At 38.8% G+C, this 20,989-nt stretch overlaps 2 protein-coding genes across 6 annotated transcripts in view; both read right to left on the bottom strand.

Moving 5' to 3' along the window:
- LOC142612543 (dnaJ homolog subfamily C GRV2) overlaps positions 1–16,037 on the bottom strand; it is a 28,024-nt gene extending 11,987 nt beyond the window's left edge. The window contains exons 1-13 of one of the 4 annotated variants that reach the window (XM_075784629.1): positions 15,084–16,037; positions 14,078–14,311; positions 13,795–13,882; positions 13,492–13,700; positions 11,130–11,231; positions 10,988–11,050; positions 8,424–10,664; positions 7,447–7,809; positions 6,225–6,365; positions 5,242–5,634; positions 4,641–5,135; positions 4,063–4,286; positions 3,627–3,971 (exon numbers count right to left, since the gene is read on the bottom strand). In XM_075784629.1, coding sequence (XP_075640744.1) covers positions 3,627–3,971; positions 4,063–4,286; positions 4,641–5,135; positions 5,242–5,634; positions 6,225–6,365; positions 7,447–7,809; positions 8,424–10,664; positions 10,988–11,050; positions 11,130–11,231; positions 13,492–13,700; positions 13,795–13,882; positions 14,078–14,311; positions 15,084–15,503 — 5,318 coding nt within the window. In that variant the 5' untranslated portion in view covers positions 15,504–16,037. Of the gene's footprint in view, positions 1–3,626; positions 3,972–4,062; positions 4,287–4,640; positions 5,136–5,241; positions 5,635–6,224; positions 6,366–7,446; positions 7,810–8,423; positions 10,665–10,983; positions 11,051–11,129; positions 11,242–13,491; positions 13,701–13,794; positions 13,883–14,077; positions 14,312–15,083 lie in introns of all 4 variants that reach the window. The other 3 variants (XM_075784645.1, XM_075784653.1, XM_075784637.1) reach the window with 3 other exon arrangements.
- A 1,537-nt stretch (positions 16,038–17,574) lies between these two features.
- LOC142621499 (polyadenylate-binding protein-interacting protein 5-like) lies at positions 17,575–20,793 on the bottom strand. 2 transcript variants are annotated; one of them, XM_075794764.1, is made up of 3 exons: positions 20,404–20,793; positions 18,523–18,963; positions 17,575–18,011 (listed from the first exon to the last, which is right to left on the bottom strand). In XM_075794764.1, exons 2-3 carry the CDS (start codon positions 18,937–18,939, stop codon positions 17,853–17,855), a joined length of 576 nt encoding a protein of 191 aa, XP_075650879.1. In that variant the 5' UTR covers positions 18,940–18,963; positions 20,404–20,793; the 3' UTR covers positions 17,575–17,852. The 2 variants fall into 2 exon arrangements, with proteins under 2 accessions (XP_075650879.1, XP_075650880.1); XM_075794765.1 differs by having other exon boundaries at positions 20,421–20,695.
- Between the last annotated feature and the right edge of the window lie 196 nt (positions 20,794–20,989).

Genomic DNA, 20,989 nt, shown 5'->3' with positions numbered 1-20,989 from the left:
CCACAAGGTAATTAGCCTCAATGAAGTCTGAAAAAGCAAACATAGCCAGACTAAAAGTCTCACAACCCAATCTCTCACTCGGAAAATGAATGATATTGAAGTCCCCAAAAACACACCAAGCCGTATTCCACCTGGAATGCATCCTTGTAAGCTCCTCCCATAGAGAGCACCCCTCTGATTATCATCATTGGGCTCATACACTCCCGAACCAGCCCACACAAAATCATCCACAACCCCCTTCAGTAAAACGTTAACAGAAAACCGACCAACAACACTATCAACTTTTTCAAGAACTCTCTTATCCCAAACCAATAACACCCCCCATGTAGTATTGACTGCGTCTAGAGCAACCCAATCAAGGAACGGACTAACCCAAAGACTTCGAACAACAGCAGAGTTCAAGGAAGACAGCTTCGTTTCTTGAAAGCAAACTATATCACACTTCCACTCCTTGAGAAGATTTTTGCATACCTCTTGCTTCTGAGGATTATTTAATCCCCTAACATTCCAAGATAACAGCCGTAAACTCATTTAAAACTGGTAATCGCCCCCCGTACCATCTAAGAAGTCTCTGTTCCTCCCCTTAGATGCTACCCCGTCATAATTAATAGAAGAAATTAAACCTTTGAGTTCTCTAAGCCCTTTCTGCTTTGAGTTCACAATTCCTCTAGCAGACCCAGCACTAACAACATCAACACAGTCTTGTTCAAGAAGACGAAACAGAGCCAGACATTGATCTTCGTGCTTAACAATAGGAAATCCCACAATCTTACAGAAGTCTTTCATCAGATTACATACCCATTTCGAATTTTTCACCTCTGACCCCCGAACCTCTCCCTCATCAACTTCCTGGATCACCTCCAACTCATGTTCATAAGGATCCCATTTAGATAGAGGTGAGCACTCCACAAATCCACTCTCTTCCTCTCCGTGAATTAACCCACTGGGATTAACTTCACCGTTCTTCCACTGAAGAAGAAGATGCTCAGACCCTACCTGGGTCAGTTCAACCCCTTCCAAGTGGTACGGCGACCCTGGCTTAGCAATAGAATTACTCCATTTTTCTTCCTTCTCACCTGAAACCACCGTGGAGTTGTCTCTTCCTTCAAAACAAGGACCCTTCTTGCTACCCAGGCCCGACAGAGGAGCAAAGGAGTTATGAGCAGCACCCTGATGTCGAAGATCAGAAGAAACCACAAACTCACATCCCATCGGCCTCGCTGGCGACCCTATCCTCAAAACACCAGCTATCGGGGAATGGGTCACGTCCCTCTTCCTTCAATAGGTCACAACCTCGCCGGAAAACCCAAGTTTGGGACCTTCCGTCGCCCTCGCCACTTCGTCGGGGTGGTCTTCCTCTGATTCCGGCACCGCTACAGTCACCGGCGACCCAGAGTTATCCCCCGATCTCCCTCTCGAGCTCTCACCTTCAACCCACAAAGACTGGGCATCAAATAATACATTTAACGAAATGGGCTTGACCAAAGTACCCTCATTTAGTGAAGGTGCTATGGCCACGGGCTGGGCTTTAACAAGCCCACCAGCATGTTTTGTAACTTCTAGCCCATCACTTGAAACCTTGGGCCATCTGAGCTCCTTAACACCCATACAGGTCACCTTACGTCTCCCGCCCTCAGACTTGAACACTCTCAAAGCCAGAGTAGCTGGGGTCAATTTAAAAGAAAAAGCCCGCATGGGTCTGCCATTAATGACTGAAACCTCGCCATATTTAACTGGACCATTTTCTTTAGGACCTCCAAGAATCCCGTTCTGCCCCAAATTTGTTCCAAAATTTTCAAAATTCCTTAACTTTTGCTGACTACCAAAAGCAGACAAAAATTTCCCACTCTGGTCACCACTAGCTGACTGACCACCTCCACCACCACCATTATTGGAGGAAGCTTCAGCCATAGAAGCTGGTTTAGCACCAGTGAAAAAAATCCTTAACTCTCTGAAACAAAGACCAACATGCACGATTGTAACTTGCTGGTATCATAATACAGCCTCTCCTAGACCCTCCAAAATATACCGTAATAACTACAAAAAGACCGGATTTGTTAGAACTCCCACGGAACTCTATTAGCTTCCCATTTTCCCTCAGTCTCTTACAGAGTACAGCTCTACCAGGCACCCAGTCATGTATATCAGCGAGACAAGTAAGAATCCACTCCAACCCCCTACGACCAACCCAAATAGAGCTCTTAACACCCCAAAGTGACTCGTGTATAGCATACGAATCAGCCCGCCCCCCGTCAAAAGAAAAAGAGAAAAGTTTGGCATCAATGCGAAACGACCTCTTACTGTCCATGTGGTTCAAGGATTGAGGTAAAGGAGGGATATTTTGTGAATTTTCTTTGGTGGGGGTAACTGGTATGGCTAAAGGTGCGGGTGCAAGTTTAGGCAGTTTCGACAAAACATGGTTAGACCCCTGAGGTGGTGGGGATGGGGGAGGCAAGGATGGAGGAGGGGGAAAGGGATAAGGGAAAATCCCAAACTGTGGAGGGAAGCAGGGGGGGGGGGGGGAGGAGGAAAAAGGAAGGGCGGCAAAAAAGGAAAAAAAGAAGGTGATGTTTGTGGGAGGGGGTGAAGGTGAGGTGGAGGAGGTTGGGTAGGATGAGGGAGGGATGGGGGAGGCGGGAGGGGAAGAGGAGGCATCACAGGGGGCTCCTTTTTGTTCCCTCAAAGACCTCATTATTGTGCTCCTTCCACAATAGCTACATCAGACATAACTGTGTAAAATTCTAAATTGCCAAATAGTGCTTCCCAAACCGATTTCTCCACCTAGATAAAAGATAAACCACCCTCTCTGGTAGCACCCAATGGATCCCAAACAATCTAACAACCAAACTCCATTTCACAAAAGCAACCTCACAATGGATCAACAAGTGATCTACTGTCTCCGCACTACACTAGCACATAAAGCACCACCCAACAAAGGTAAGACCCCGCTTGAAAATATTATCACATGTAAGGATCTTCCCCCAGGTAGCTATCCAAACAAAGAACAAGACCTTAGAACACCAAATGCTCTTCTAGGGGAAAGGGTTTGTTGATGCACCACAAATAACCTCATAATAAGAGCAGACAGAAAAGACGCCATTCCCTTGTAATTTCCATACCATCTGCTTAATATATATATATATATATATATATATATATATATATATATATAGTAGAGCTAATGATATTCATTCATTAACCCTAAGAGATATTTTTGGTCAATGGATTTACATGGTAGCATCAATTCATATGGGTCCAACCCAATGTTCCATGAGCAAACTTAACATATAGAGGTAAATTGTTATCTTGTCTGATAAAGAGTGTAGAGTGGTGTGATTACTACCCCATATATCTCTACACGGGCCCATGTTGCTGAGATGTTCACAAAAGCATTGTGGAAGGCTCAACTAGATTTGTTATGTAACAAGTTTCGGACCATATATATAATTATATACCAACTTGAGGGGGAGTTTTACAAGTAAAATTGTATTAGTTGAAAGGGTAAATTGGTCAAGCTATCATTATTCTCAAAACTGTAAATAAAATGTATATTAGGGCAAATGATATTATTAACCCTAAGAGTAATTTCTAGTCAATGGGTTTACAAACATAACGTACTGACTTACCATAAGACCCCAGCATTTAGTAAGGCATTCTGCAAATCAGAGGACACAGAAACATGGGCAATTGTCTGGAGGGCAGAATCAACAGCTGCAGGTACAAGCTCAAGTTCAGTGCCGTGAACAATGTCCTCAACTAGTCCAGAAAATCCAAGCATCTCAGCCCTGGCACTCTCAAATTGACTCAAAACAGAAAAGGTTCGCATAACGTTTGTAACAATAATGGCCGATGGTTCACTTGCAGGAGTAGATGGCTGAACTACACACATGCAACGGGAAAGAAGAACTGCAAGAAGTTGTATCCCACCATCCCTCACAAGTTCTTCACCATTCAATGAAGATGATGCACACCTAAACATGAGTAAATCATAAGTAATCAAACATGTGCATGTTGAAGTTCAATTATTATACTGAAACAATTAAATTGAATATTGGGCTTTACGTCAGCCAAATAAGCTCTGATGCGGCAACAAGGAGAGGTGCCCTATCAGATGAAAGAAAATTGTTATCATCTTGGTCCACGGTAACTGCATTGAGCAGCATGGGATAGCCAGCATATTTAAATGGCTCCAGTAGATATCCATATCGTCGGTATAATATGCACTGTCCTTTCAATAGAAGTAACAACCTCCAAGGTTGAGGACCTTGCAACCCTTGCATGGTGGCCTACAAACAGTCAAATTGAGTAAAGAATTAGCAAACTTAAAACAGTGAGATGAAGTTGAATATTGATGATTCAGATCTTTCAACATTGAGAAGACTTCAAAACGATATTAAGTAGAACTCTTGAACTTTGTTAGAAGATAAATTAAATTAAGGACTCAAGGTACCAGCTACAGGTATGTGTAGATTTATGTTGTCAGACCCATATTATGAAATAACAGGCCTCTTATATAACTTCCATTATCTAACAGTACCAATGGCCATGGGAATATCACTGAAATTTTATAGATAATCATGGGCATTTTCATGATTTCAATCATTTTAAGATTGATATTACTACATCTAGACCAAGTGTACCTGCAGGCGCTCATAAGCTTTCTGTACAGCGAGAAACTTCTCACGCCCTTCAGGATTTTTGTCTGGATGGTATTTCATTGCAAGTTTCCTATATTGTCTCTTGAGCTTTTCTTCATCAATGTTCTCAATCTGCTTGGATATGTTAGATATCTCCTCAACCCCCTCAAAAGAAGGCTTCTTATTGGCATCATCACTTGACACATCTTCCAGAGATATCTCTAAAATTTTGCAAGCTTCTTCTTCAGAAAGATCCATGGGCCTTCGTGTCAACTCTTCACGCCACATTGCCAGTAATGACTGAAGAAATTCAACATGTTCAACAATTGGCCAATCTCGAAACTGAATCTCATCACATAAATTCCGAAGGTAATAACGGTGACACCACATTTCGTCTCTTAGCTCTGGGTATGTCACTGGTGGCATAGGAGCATACTCATATAAAGAGTGGCAATGCTGTGACAACTTCTGAGGAAAATCACCAAGATGCTGCAAAACCTGGTAAAAAGGAATGAAACATAGATTCAGTTGTAGTTTATAGATAAAATTTCCTTAAGCAAATGAAACACATATTGCATGCGCCCCACTTGAAGGTTTGGAATACCTGGCGAATCAAATTTTCTGCTCGCATTTTGTGTGTCCATATAATCTCAGGAGTATCAGAATCAGAAACCATTGCAGCAGCAAAGGCAGCTGGACCACTACGCTCCAGGACATACAGCAAGGATTCAGGAAGAAGTCCACCCAATACACTACGTTTTGCCAGTGGCAATGATGAGGAAAGAGCAGCTTCTTCCCCCCCATGAAAGGCTTGATGGACATGGGTCACTGAGAAAAGTTGTGCAATTGAAAGGAGATTAGATCCAGGGTATGCCAGGGCAAAATAAAATGTGCCTGTGCTGTATAGACGTATCATAGCCTTGGGATTTCTGGTAACAACAGCTTTCAGCAAAGCAGCAGCACCCTCTACAATACTTGGTTCCCCAGAAAGCATAGCCTAAATTAATTTGGCAAACAGAATCGAGGATAATGAGTTCTATACAACCATCCAGGTTTCATAAGTAACTAAGAGGCAAGCACCTCCAAAAAAAACCCCTAATTATCCACACATATTCAATTAATAACTACAAATCAAGATTTTATAATGTAGACACACGTGAAGTAACGTATACACATGCTTGACATAAATAGAAAACTAGGAATCAAAGGTTTCACAATAAAGACACACTTGACATAAACACATAATTTTTCCAGGTCCAAAAAGAGCATCAGAATGCCACCTAGAACTCATTAAGTAATAACAATTAAAAAGAGACCATCACACACACACACACACTGACAATCATTCCAGGTCCAAAGGGATCATCATGCTACAACCTAGGACTCATTTAGCATTTATTTTTATTTTTTAAAAAGAATCAAAATTCACCAGTGTAATATCTGAAGGCAAAGTGGATTAGAGAAGATCCATTTTACTCTAGGAGTTGTGACTCTTTCCCTCTCTCACATACAGAATCGTTTCAAGTCCAAGGAGATAATCAGGCTGCCACCCAGGACTCATTTAGCATTACAAACTGAATTTTATACCTGTGCAATATGAGGAAGACAGCGTGGACTGGACAAGATCCGTTTTACCCTAGGAGTTGGGGTAACTATCTCTCCAGCATCATCTAGATCTGAATGAGCAGATACCATGCTATGTAATATGGACAATGCTGCCTCTCCTACCTGAAAACAAATTAAATCTATCAAAAGGTATCAAGAAAATGAAATAAGACAAGGAAAAAGTTACAGATGCAATCTCTAAGCTGGTACAAGAACCAGAAATACACTTGTATAGCTACCAATTGCAAATATTCTATATGAAAATCCACAACATATGAGTCTTTTGCACATTGAAAATAAAATTGGCCATCAGCCCATGTAAGAGCCTACGCAACTTCTGGGAGGAGATTAGATACAGTCCAAACTTCAGCATATTTACAAGAAGTGGCTGCTGTCAAGAATTTAACCCAAAGACTACAGTTGATAATTCAAGACTTTTACCATTGCACTCCGTTTGCTTAAATGTTAAAGCTTTATGGAAAATGAGTCATTTTCCAAAAAAGCATTTTCTGGAAAACTATCTTATTTACCTGTGTTTTGCAGCAACCTTGAAAATCAGCTTGATAACGTTTTTTGGTGAGATAAGAGTTGTTTTCTGAAAAAATTTCGTCGAAAACCACCTCTTAAAAATAAGTCATTTTTAATAAGGTTTTCTACTGACTAAAGATAGTTTTTCTTTGACCTATTTTTTTTATACGCTACCAAACACTAAAATATATGGAAAACTATCTTCACATAAGGCTTTCCAATGAAACAAACAGAGTGTAATGGCCCCTTTCCCACACTGAAAAATATTTTGAGACAGTACTGATTTCAAGAAAAATAAACTAGTAAAATCAATGACATGCAATTTCTCCAGCACCCCCTTCATACAGTACTTCAATTAGAAGATAAGAATGACACTTCAGCACTGCAGGCTTGATTCCATTAAAGGCAAAATGCTCTAGACAAGAGCAACACTGATTTACTTGCAGCACATTCAAAAATCGATAACAAAACAAATAATCAAGTAGAGTTTACAGGTTCCAATAGACTAAGGACAATCAATTGTACAAAGGATTGAAGAATACTGCAAAGTTGGACAGTATGAAAAAAATCAAATAACTTAACCAATAGATACAACATAACTAGTATTAAGCTAAAATCAATTAAATGAGGCAGAACTGCAAGTACAGTCAAACAACTTCTTATGATAGGATAATACCTGAGTAGGAGTGAGAACCGGAACCCTAATAGCTAGCGCCCAACGAAGTTCACGGATATCACGCAATCTCTTCCAGTCTAGCATCCCAGAAGCCCAGCACCTTGTTGTCCAATCAATCGCTTTCTTTGACCAGAACCTCCTAATAGCATCTTTCTCCACAGGTCCAACTTGTGCACCATCCTTGTCAAAAAACAACCACTCCTTAAGTGGCTCCATGAAAGCAGTAGCAGCAATCAAATTTGACTGCAATGGGATAGAAGTCCTTTCTGAAGCCTCATAAACCACTGTCAGAAGATCCACCGCTAAAACACACCCTCCAACCAAAACACAAGCCTCCACATTTGATAGAACCTTCATCAAAGCCTGCACATACATACAATAAGTAACTTTTACCTCATCATACTATGCTAAAATCATTATGACAAACGCAAACTTCAATTCATGCTTTGCCTAGATCTCAGGCCCTTTCCATGTACCAGGTTGGTTTCAGATAATCAAAATCAGAAAACACTGATTTCCTATTCAGAACATTCAGAGTTTCATCTCTGGCGATTAGCAAAATGGTAGAACAGGGTTAAAGCCAGCAAAAATAGGCCTCAACAATGTTGAAAGGACAATGAGAATGTCTCTAAGGGTTATCAGTTAACACTATAAAAATGTGTTCACTGTTGAAATCCTAGTAAATGGTGATCATTCCACTACAACACACATTAACAAGAGAGACAGAGAGAGCAATCAATCTGAAACATGATCAAGAAATTCAATTTGCACAAGCAAATCCTAGTCAACAAAAGGTTGTAATGCAAATTATAAAGGAACAGAGTCAAGAATAATTTCAGCAGAAAGAAACAAAGAAAACGTATATCACTCACACCAGTATGCCCAACAGAACACGGAAGCAAGTAGGCATCAAGTCAACTCACTCATGAAGAGAAAAAAATGAAAATATAAAATCACAGGAAAAAATCTGAAGATACCTTCAAAAGGAGAAGAAGACGGTGCCTCAAAGCTCTATCATCTGTTCTATCTAAGAGAACTGTGATGTGAGCAGTTCCCTCAAATGGGCCTATTGTTTTATAATGCTGCTCATACACAATTGCCATTGCCCTTGCACAAAGCTCTCTAACTGAAGAACCTCCTCCTCCTCCAAAACCATCTAATCTTCCCAAATCACACCAATCATCAGATGCACCCATTTCATCAGGAACAGTACCATCTACTGTAAGCCCTATGTCAGCATCACATAAGAACCGATGATAGAGTGCTCTAAAGAAAGCAACTGGATCACGCAGTGGAAAATCCTGAGCCCTGCCACTGCTTCCACTCTCAAGCAGCAAACGCAGATAATATTGACCCACGCAAACTTCCTTGGACAAGCTAGGATAACTAACTGAGAACTCAGAGTAGTTCCAGGATATTTGTGGCACGCTATCTTGCCCGGTCATAATCTCTACCGCGGTGCCTCCTGGAACAATATCTTCAGTGCGCTCCTTCTCAACATCTAGTTTATGAACCTCAGCCTGCAAAGCTTCTCGTAATTCTTGCCTGGTACGCTCATTCCAGATCAAATCTGCACGATTATGGTCGAGACTGAAAGCTCTCCAAAATTCAGGCCAATTACAAAGTAACCTTCCAGAGCCCACAGGTGTGTTCTCCACAACAACCTGAGCAGGAGCTGGAAGGCCCATGTTTTGTAAACCAGCTATACTGGGATCAGAATCAACCAAATTTGAACCATTTGGTTCTGATGCTTCGTTAAGACTCACTGATGGAGAATCAGCTGAACCAGCAACAGCTGATTGATCGTTTAGTGCAGCTCTGGGAAAGGGAGTTTCACCGGTCGAGTTATCATCAGAGGGAGCAATGGACGACTGATCAGTTGTAGTCTGTCCAAGATTTGAATCTAGAGTAGATTTTTGGTAGCCATCTGACCCTTTAAATGCACCAGCAACTGTCTGCCTCACCAAATCACCAACTTCAAAAGTATTGACAGAAGGTGAGGACTGTTCTTGAGGTGCAAGTCCTCTTCCTGTACGACCTTTCCTCTGCTGAAGTAAACGTCTCTTTCTTCCACTGGTTAATGATCCTTCTTGATTGATATCTTCAGTAGCAATTCCATCAGAACGTGTATGCAAATAAGCAACAAGCCCAGGGGGCAGAACTCTAGACAATAAATCTAGAGCTGGTTGGTAGGAATCTGCCCAGAGGGCAACAAGCTGTCGACTGACCTCACGCCTCTCACCAGCTGGAAGGAAAAATGCATGCAATAAATGCCTCAGCAATGCACCATCACGCAAAGCAGCATCACGCATGGACTCTGCAGCAATTGCATCTTCCTCTGCAATAGTACGCATAATCACAGCTACAGCTTCCCTAACACTTTCAGCGGGATGTCCAAACAGTGCAAACAAACGACGCTTCAATCCAGCTACTTGGCGTAATAGTTCAACAAAAACGGTGTATTGAGTAGTTTCACTATGTGGTTCACATATCATAGCTTCAAGAACTTCAACAACAGTCATTGACAATAAAGGTGATACAGACATAGGCTTCAGCCTGTTGACAAGAATAATAACATAACCATGATGAGCAAACAGCACCGACTTAGTGTGCATAATTGTAGCATGCTGCTCTCCTTTGGAATCTGTTAATATGTTTGAATCCCCAGGACCACCACCAATAAGTACTGCAACAAGGCCTGCAGCTTCAGCAGCTACACCCTCTGAACCGTTTCTGAGTAAACCCATTATTCTTCCAACAGCAGCAGGAAATGACATCACATGAGACGCTGCACTTCTTGATGCCAGCAATCTACGTAAACATCCAACAAAGCCAATTACTGTTGCAGCTGCTTTAGGTGAAGGGGGCGGTAAGGGAGGAGCCTCTGGAGGAAGATTTGGAGTGGCTGGGAGCATTGTAATTAAGGCCATCAAAGTCACTTCAGGTACTTCAATGTTAGGTGGAAGTCCACTATATGGTATACATGCATTGAACTCCCTTATTCTACGCCAAAGCTTAGCTCTTGATCCAGGAATAGAACCACCTTCAGCAACGGCATCTTTTGCAGTTGTTGCTAAGTGTTTCAAATGCATGGAAGCACTTTCCATATCAGTGCCTGGGCTTTGTTGTCCAAATTGTATATGAACTCTTCCGCAAGGCGGATCAATGCGATGACCAGGCATAGTCAGCCTCGGTAATATGGGCACTGGGCACTGACCCTACACAATTTAGTTCAGGGGTCAACCACACCACATGAAATTTAGTAAGTTATCTATCACTAATAAAATTTTAGCTGCAATTATTCATAAGGGGAAAAAAAATCATCTAGTTGCAATTAATTAGAATCATGGTAAATTATAAGGATTTTTTTATATAATTTAATAGTTACTATGGGGTGGGGGATTTGAACCCTGGATGTCTCCATTGGAAATACCATCCAAGAGAGAACACATCTAAAATAAAATACAAGGATTTAAAGCTTCACATTACAAAATCTAAAATAAAATCATTGCACCATCCAAGAGAGAACACATCTACCTACTTCTGTTTGCAACACATCCCGAACTGCAGCAAGTAAGCTATCTCGAGACGTGCTTGCATAAACCTACAATTCATGCCATACACATCAGAAAATTACCCCCTAAGTGAAACAATAATTAAGAGTGAAGATAATAAATGCTCACATGGATCGGGCACCCATCATTAAATTCAATTGCAAACATCTGGGGCTCCTCAGCAAATCGAACTAGAGAGCTTACTGCAGATAAAGGACGAACGCTAACAGCCTGCACACATCTAGTGATGATTCTCAACATTTCATATTACTCCAATAAACACACACCAAACTACGTAAATATAACACTAAAAGAGTGTTAAATACATGAAAATTATTCGCATTTTTAAATGCATGTGATCATCTTCTACTTGCATGTACTTTTCTCTTAATCAGAATTATAAGATTTGTATAAAAATCAGCAATGATTTGCCATATGATGTGAGAACCTCATCAGGAAGGGCTACTCAATAGCAAGTTGATGTTGTATGTGCCGTTGTAGTGGGACCACCTCTTGATTCATTGTAGTGTGGCCTTTGAGTTGTGGAGTTTAATATTTTTAGGATGTTTGGGGCTCAGTGTGTATTACCAAAGTAGGTTCTTGATTTATTATGTGGGTGGCTGAGTAGGGGACCTAATTCAAATATCTAGAACCTTACTCCTTTATGTTTTGTGGATTATATGGAAGGAATAAAATCGTTGTACTTTTGCAGATGTGGAGCATACGTCAACTCAATTAAAACATCCTTCATTAGTTCTATTTATTTTCATTAGTCCTTCATTAATTCTCTTTATGAGTGGTCTTTTGTATCGGGTCTCACAAATATTAAGTTCACTCCTTCATAGAGTCGATCTATATGTAGATATTTTCCAATTATAATTCTTTAGGCTATTTCATGTCTAATTTCACGAGGTAGTCTTTTTTCAATAAAATTATTTTTACCTATAAAAAAAAATCAGATTTTTTTTCTTTTTTTATAAATAGGATATTAATTTTCTTCAACATGATCATGACAATTATTAAGAATTTAGGTGAGGTATTGTGTAGGAGACAAAACTTCATCTAGTGGAATGGAAGATCTTGTGTTCACCACTTCACATACAAGGCCTAGGTATCAGAGAGTTATGTAGTACTTTTATCAATTCGTTCTTGGGGAAATAGTTAAGGTTTAACTTAAGAGAACGATCATATGTGAAGACGTTTGGTGACAGTTATATATGGGATGCATTTTCTATATGGACTACATCTCTGGGAAAAAACTAAATAGTAGATGATTTTGTTAAATGAATGATGACCATTATGGAATGGTGTTGTATGTGTAAATGAAGTGGTGAGAACATGGATCATTTGCTACATTCCCCGATTGCTGCAGAGTTCTATACTTTTGTCTTTTTGTTGTTTGGGATTAGATGGGTGATGCCTAAATCACTGTATATGTTACTTCAATGTTGGACAAATTGACCTAATTCATTCAGATATGGAGCCTGCAATGTAGGGCTCTCATGTGTTATGTGGCTTGTGGCAATTATGGAAGGAAAGATATAGGATGACTCTTTTGATTGTTGGGATCCTCTCCATTTAAAATGGATTTATTTCATGGTTTAGATTAAATATTACAAATCTAAAGATGTATCCAATGCCACATCAATTAAATTTTTAAATGATGTTGCACCCTGTACAGTATCATATCCACAAAATAACGAACTCTCCATTTAAAGTGAAATGAAGATAATCTTGTTACAATTTTCGACGTGCGTGAGCTTTCAGTTGAGAGAATTAAGTGAATGTATGTTAGCTCCTTAATTTCACTAGATGTCATTCAATAAGTTTAGACCCAAACCTTAAGGGGTGAACTTTCAGTTAAGAGAATTAAGTGAATGCATGTTAGCTCCTTAATTTCACTAGATGTCATTCAATTAGTTTAGACCCAACCTTAAGGGGTAACGCAATCAATTGGAGACCATGCCTCATGAAACAGAGGTCAATAGGTCAAATCTCCCCTTTCCTCTACCCTTAGGGCCAAAACTTACAAAATAAAAAAGGGGAGATCAGTGCAAACCCTCTAATCTTATAGATTTTATGCATTCATTGTATGCTTGATTTCTTTGGGGGGGACAGTTGTGTATATAGCCGAGATAAGTACAGAATATAGCCTATATACTTAAGCTATTTCCTTTATCTATTGCATTTTTTTCAGCTTCTTCAATATTACAGTTATTAAAATAAAAATAAAAGAATTTAGACAAAACAATGTTAAAAATTCATTGATCAAAAAATAAAAATCTATAATAAGTACCACTTATTTATAAATGCATTGATTGAGCAATCATCATGAAGAGGGTAAAGAACTAACAGTTCATTCCCTTAATTTTGAAAATATGACCAAAAGTCTATGAAGTCAAGCCTAACACAAGGAGTAGTTACTCCAACTCTAACATCTACCAAAAGCCCAAAATATAAAATTCAAAAAACTAAAATTCGGTCAGCTTACTTCATAGTTCTCTGGCCGCCTCTCAACAAGTGAAACCTTTGTAAGAATAAGTTGACGAGATACAGCATCACCATGCTCCCCAAGTCCTCCCTTTGGTCCAACTCCCAAACTCAATCCAGGAACATTCAGAGTTCCATGCGCAGCAGACCGCAACCTTGTCACAGACCAACCTCCACAAGGGGTTTCTTCTGCTCCCACTGCCTCTTTTGCTGTATTTGACAAGTTTCCAAAAACTAAAGTATAAAAAGCTGAAACACAAAAGAAAATGACTATGGCTAAAAAGAGCAGGAACTAATGCACTACCCCTTCTCTTCAAATACTCTGCTGCACTGAGAGATTGAGAACTATCCACAGATAGTGACAAGCCAACCATCGATTTTGCAGTTTTAGTCTGCCAAAAAGGTACAACTATATAAGTCTTGATGCAAAATATTTCCCAGCGCATCAATGCAATCCAAAAGGGATAAACAAACATTCAAGTAAAGTCTGAGTTATTTGCATAGGGGGCACTTCAGAGCTAAAAGGAAACCCTGGGCAAAATTTCAGTAAATTACATATATATAACTGTTTTAGACGCCAGCCATACCAAATTTGAGATGATAGAAGAAGTCGTGGTCCCTGAAGCAGCCTGGAAAGCTTTAGATTTTCTTCCGTATAAAGGGCAAAGAACAAAACCTCCATATTCAACATTTTTCTTCCCATAAGCATCGGAGAGGAGAATGATGGCAGGGGAATTCATATCTCTAAAATCCAAGCACCAGCGAAGGTCTCCAGATTTTAAGTCGATAAGTTCAACACCAACATATGTAACTTTCAGTTTCTGTATAAGTCACCAGTTGTAAATACAAAAGTTTTAGTATTCTGAAAAGTAAAATTTAAGAATAGTGAGGTACATTGTACATATAGTCATACCAATTTCAATGAGCTTGGTTATTGTAACTAGTGTCCCTATGATTTAACAACCAATCATAAAAGTTTTTTAAAAAAAAAGTTAGAAGGAATCCAAGAATTCTGTGCTACATACATTCACTTTAGCAAAAGCCTAGATGTATCAAATTGGCTGCCAAGTCTAACCTATTTGTATCAACGGCCTTTGACCATGAATGTTGCAGAGATTTTATTGGGTCACAGCTAAATTGGAAGAAAAATAGTAATAAGCTCTTGTCAAGCAAACTATATCCTTTTCGTGAAGTTACTTTCATGTCTTTTTTTTTTTTTTTTCTTGTGGATAAGTTACTTTCATGTCTATTAGCACCGCAGTTTCTATCCTAACTAACAAGCTCTACTCACACTTGGTTACAAAAATTTTCATTTCTATGCTTATATCAAATTTGCTGTCTACTAAAGCAGCAAGACACACTTTTTTGTGCCTTCATACAGTCTCAACAACTCTTTAACATTTGATTCACACTACTAATGCCTCGTATAACCGAACCTTCACAATATCATAAAATCAAAAATAATCCTAAAACCACACTAAAATCCGAACAAACTTGAATTTTACAATCAACTTTAAACAGTTAACACAGCAAACAACCACATTGCACAATGCGTACACAATTAAAAGGGACAGAAGTAAAGCAGTAGCTTACAAAAGGGGCCCACTCCGAGGTCCGGCGCCGGAGATGTAGAACCGGAAACTCGGCCACGGCAGTCAACCTATTCCACCGAATTCTATGCAATTCGGTCAAAATACTAGCCCTATACCTTGACGAGAACTTCATCCCCTTGAATTTACCACGCCCGTCGGTCCTCACACTCAAATTAAACTCGTTCGAATTGTCATCACGGCCGATAATCGGCGTGGCGCCCTCGAAATCGGAAGCGACGTCGTAGGAGTTAGTGACGGAGAGAGTGGTGGGGTCCAAGGTGATTATAGAGAGGCTGGAAATGCACAGTATACGCTTGTAACGGCCGCGCCAGGAGTGTTTGATGACGAGGTAGCGGGCTAAGTACTCGAGCTCTTCGACGAGGGTAGGGGCAGAATGGGAACTGTGGACGGAGGAGTCCATGGTGGCGGCTTTTCGCCGCGGCGGCGGGGGTGGTGGTGGTTGGGGATGATTGGGTGCGGCGCGGCTCAGGGAATCGAGGTAGGCGAGGGAGTGGTGATGTGGCGCATGTTGAGAACGTAGAAAGAACCAGAGTCCCGCACCGGATGCCGACCCCGCCGGGCTTCGGTGAGGCCCAGACTGATTCGCCCCCAGTTCTGATCTTTATTTACGAATTTATCCAATCTTCGATTCGCTGAAACACAACCTAATCAGACCTAAAATTCTTCATCTAAATTATAAGAGGAAAAAGAAAAAAAAAAAAAAAGTGTGCTTTTGAAAAATGCTTTTTGAATCTGTGATTTTGATTAGGAAACTGATAAAAATAGATAAGATCGCGAAATGTGTACGAATTGAATCGGAGATAGAGAGAGAGAAAGAGAGATCGAATTGAGAATTGGCAATTTTGAGAGAGAGAGAGAACAGCTAGGAGGCTTCGCTGTGAGGTACCATACTGTCAAATGCTCAAAGCAATTTTCGGTTTGGCCAAAACAATTCTGTGAGGATATCATCACCTGCGGGTGGTTTATAACTGATGACGTGGCTACTTATAGGTTAAGCAAGATCTGAACCGTCTAAACTCTATAGTGTCGCTGGGTCGACCTTAAGAATAAAACGGAACGGGTCACACTGGGGCCCATGGACCAGGCACTACAGTCCGATCGCTTTCGCGCATGATACCAAACCACAGGAATGGACTTGATTCATACTATTTTCATTTTCGCGTCTCTACTCTCCCAAACCCAGCCCAAAATTAATTCTTGTTAGAAATTTTCATTCCCATGAATAAGGTATTCTTGGAGTAAAATATCTGATTCTCCAGATTAGTAATTATTTTTATGCCTTCAGATAAGTTATAGGAAAATTTCCATCTCAAATTTTTTAAAGAAAAGAATATATAACAATTTTTGTGAAGAATATTTCTTTTTCTTTTTTCTGTTCTTACTTATTAGCCAGAATTTTTATGCCTGTACCGTCCTTTTTTTTTTAGAGAGAAAATTTTAGTTGAGGAGATTTAACACTAAACATAACCGATTTGATTAAGGATGAGGAGATTTGACACTAAGCTAAACTCGCATGAAGGAATAAATGCCACTGAGCTATATTAAGCTACTGACGGGTGGTAATTATTCTTTGATTAAAAAAGTTTACCATTTAAACGTATAGATCACTTATCATGCTTCACATGATACATGCACACGATTAAAATCCCCCAACCCCATTTAAGTGCTGCAATTCATTACTTACTGGAAAATGATAAACACTGATTGATTGCATCAGGGAAGACTGCCGAAACTATTTCCACAATTTGCTAATAAGACAATAATATAGCTGGACCTAGGATTTATATTAATGATTGCGAATGTTCCATCTTTCTCACTTTCTTTTTTCTTACAATAAATGGGGATAGAGGAAATTACAAATGTTGAATCACATCATTAAGTTGACAAAAGAAAACAACGAAAATGAAGCTGGACCATCAGATAATCAAATTCGGTTATTAAGCATGTAGTCTAGATCATCAACGTAGTATAAATACGTGTCTATTTATAATGCCGTAATTTTTAATTCACAATAAATTTATTCGAACAGAACCACTTTAGGTCGAGAGCTGGCCTGCACACCATAATTTCTAAACTCTTTAACTCAGCAGATTTCGAACACAACCAAATTATTCTTATCTTTTTATCGTAAGACACATGGTAGCAGATTGGAATCATAAACCATAAGGGTGTATTTGTATATTTATGTCCCCAAAAAAAAATTGTTGGATGCACCCGTGTGAACAGAAATCTCACATGAAGAAAAGATAAACAACCTGAGAAATTTATTATAAAATAAATAGATTCAAACTATAGTCTCGAGATTTTGGTTGAATTAATTTCCCTCTATTTCTACTCAATGGAAATCAGCCGATGGCGGCATGCAGCAATAGGGCAAGGTTATCAAAGTCTCTTTCGCCAGCAATTAATATGTAAGAAGTATTTTTTTTTTTTTTTTGAGAATGGATATGTAACGAGTAAAACAAGGAAAATATGTAATATCCTTCTTTGCACTAAACAAAAAGTTGAGTTGTGACATAAAGGGATAACCAGTAAAGAAATCCAGGAAACAATATGGAATGCATATTTCTTATCTACAAATTGTGAATGTGATTATCTATCACGAAACAAAATCCATGTCTTAGAAGCCTGAATATGCAATCAATCTATTTCTTACTTTATGAAATCAATCTATTCCTTACTTTATCTACAACTGCGGAATAAGGCCCAGCCATTCTCCCTCTACAATCAATCTTATCTGTCTACGCAATTAGAAGCTTGAACCAGAAGGACCAGCAGAAGACCCACTGGCTTCCCCAGAGAAAATGATCTTCTGGTTCATAGAAGAACCTTCAGTGACTTTGCATTCTGACACATCACCAATGTCCAATCTACTAGGCAGATGTTCAGAAAAATCACTAGGAGATAACTGCAAATTTGAAACAATCCCAGAGCAGGAAAGATAAGAAATAAATGAGAAGAAAATTCTATGATCACATTTCAAAACAACAGAGAAAGCAAAAGCTTAGTCTTAGACACCACACAAAGATAACTGTTATTCAAACCTTGAATCACCGTTTTAATTGAGTTTTAATTGATTACTAATATAAACGATAGAATTACATAAAACAGAAAGGAGGAGAAACAAAACCAAAGTTGTTGCATATAAGCATATAATGGCAAAGTACTAAGCATATAAAGTAGCACCTCTACCCAATTGGATACACTTAATGTTACTATGTTGTAAAGATTGAAACTCATCTAACCATCTATCAAATATATTACTTTTGAAAGGGTGGGAATGGTGGACGGGAGTGTCCTCCCTGCACTTTATTGATGCAGTCGTTCAAGAAGCAAATTGGCATTGAAAACAACATCATATGTAATCACTGGTATGTTATAAATTGAAGTAAAGGCTTTCCACTGCATACAACTTTTACCTCTAGTTCATTCAGCATATCAATAGAGGTTTCCAGGTCACCCTCATTAACAGAATAAACATCAGCAAGGGACTGCTCTGACATATTGGGAAACATAATTGCCAGATAAGCCAGATCCATCTCAGGATCTTCATCAACACACTGTTTTTTTGTCAGCTCACTCGAATTCTGCACACCCTTCTTTGTGAAATCAGTGCTATTGAGAAGTTCATTTACGTCATGTAAGTCATAATCAGCACCAGCTTGGGGATAGCTTTGATTCATTCCAACAGGGCCATTAGGAGGACAATTGGACCAAGTATTCTTACCAACATTCTTCAAAGAATCTTCTGTTGTTAACCCAGAAACTTGGTTCTTATTGCGAAGTGGTATGTATAATGCTGCATTTGGATTTAAGGATGACATTCCTGGCTTCATCTTCTCAATTAAAAAAACTCAAAACTGTGAAAAGAACACAAGTAGAAGAATTTAGTACCGTTCACTAACAATAAAAACTCCAACCAAGAAAAATAACACATAACAATCTATGAAGTCCAGATGGTCTTCAATATATACAGATAACCCTGTATGAGATTGCATATTGAAAATATGTGAAAAAAACCAAAGACATTAACGATTCCATAAAATTATCTTAATAAATAGTAATGTTTAAAAACCCAGCACCTATATCTGGTAAGCATATAGGAAATAAATTATCAGCATTGCTGGGTGCCACTATCCTATAAATTATCAGCACCTATATCTGGTAAGCATATAAATTTGTATTTCAAGAACTATCATCATTTACTAAATGTTTAATAGATGGTGCATACAGAGATTCATTAACCTGTGTTTCTTTAGAAACCCACCCTAATTTGGTGGATATGGTACCTACCAATGAGTCAAGATCATATGGCACTTTCTCCTTCCATAAGAAATGTGGTCAAATATATATATGGCTCTATCTTCCGTTCAAACCACAGACATGGGGCACCACAAAAGATGCCAGGCTATCACTTTAACCACAAAATATGGATCTATTTCTATTGCAGGTAGAGCATAACACATATTTTTATATATAGCCGACCCCAAAATTTTGGGCTAAAAGACATTATTGTTGTGGTTGCAACCCTCCTCAACTAACCACGCAAGAATTAGTATATAACGCAAGGCACAGGTATTTTTATATATCTAAAAATTTGCAACTCAATATTCAAAGTTATATTGAATGCGCTCCAGGCTGATTATCAATGTAAAAATAATGAATAAACTAATATAGTTTTCAATTTTCAGTTTTTAATTTATATTCTTTTTTCTATTATATTTCCATCAATTCCCTCTGTATTCAAGCAAGCAATATAAAAACCCAAAAAGATAGCATGAAAAAGTAATATACCAGTCAAACGATTCCAAACTAAATATTTTATAATCTTCTAAAATTCACATCCAGAATTCAAAGTAACTATCATGAAGAATAAACTTTAAAATCTCACTTTCACAATTCCACAAATTTCATCCTTGCTTTCACACACGCACATACATATATAGAAAATCTTATAAATTTCTACGTTTTTTGAAGGTATAATTCTCACTATGATCATAGCCACCAATTTTCAAAGGTTTGTCTCTACCATGTCTTCCTGAATATAAATTAAAGAAATTAAATTAAAAGAAACTTAAAACTGAGTGATTAAAAGAAAAATCACAGAAACTAAAATCTTGTTTTCCATTTTCTCAGCAAGCAAACGGAGGATAATCAAATATTACCAAATAGGGGAAAGAAAAACAGATAATAAGCAAATGTGAAAAGTGCAACTCAGAAGAGAGTTTCTTCTATCTTCTTCGTAGCTGTCAAGAACTGTGAAGAAAAAGTAAATAAATAAAAGAAATTAAGTTCCTTACTTGCTATTCACTTTCACCTTTTCTTTTTTCTCAGCAAACAAACGGAGTAATAAGGATCGCAGCGCACGAAAACCGTTGCGTTTTTTGTCTAAGGATCGTAGCGTAAACCCTAGTTTGAGCCCCCTTGAGCTTTTTCGAACAGCGAAAAAGAGAGACAGAGACAGTGAGTGAGTCCGCAAGAATCGTCCGAGGCGCCGAGTGAGTCGAACGGTTGGACGAATGAGAGAGAGAGAAGGAAGAGAGAGTAACGTGTGAGAAAATTGAATTGGGACAATTGAATGGTGATTGGATTGGATTGGATTGGAGCGGAGAAAAGAAAAAAGTAAAAAGCTTGTAATGAACGAATAATGACGTGTATTTTTATAGGTGATGTTGAGTGGTGTCATGATTATCATCCCGAGGCTGATGGTGATGGATATATATAGTGTGGAGTCCAACACTATTCACCTACTGCCCATCTTCACGCGCGCTCCGCGTCTGTCTATCTAAAGATTTTTCTTTCTCTTTCCCTTTTTTTTTTTTTTTTTTAAGTCCCATATTATTTTACTATATTTTTACAAATTTTTAAATATAACTAATTCTTAGT

Source organism: Castanea sativa, chromosome 1 (assembly GCF_040712315.1).
Source record: "Castanea sativa cultivar Marrone di Chiusa Pesio chromosome 1, ASM4071231v1".
Classification (NCBI taxonomy): Eukaryota; Viridiplantae; Streptophyta; class Magnoliopsida; order Fagales; family Fagaceae; genus Castanea; species Castanea sativa.
Note: the sequence above shows the minus strand (reverse complement) of the source record. Positions and strands in the feature narration are given on the sequence as shown.

Bases quoted from the DNA above. Each gene is read 5' to 3' on its own strand.
- LOC142621499 (XM_075794764.1), bottom strand. From the start codon at position 18,939: ATGAAGCCAGGAATGTCATCCTTAAATCCAAATGCAGCATTATACATA. The intron at 18,012-18,522 runs GTAAAAGTTGTA...TCAAATTTGCAG, and splicing joins ATATGCTGAATGAACTAGAG to TTATCTCCTAGTGATTTTTC.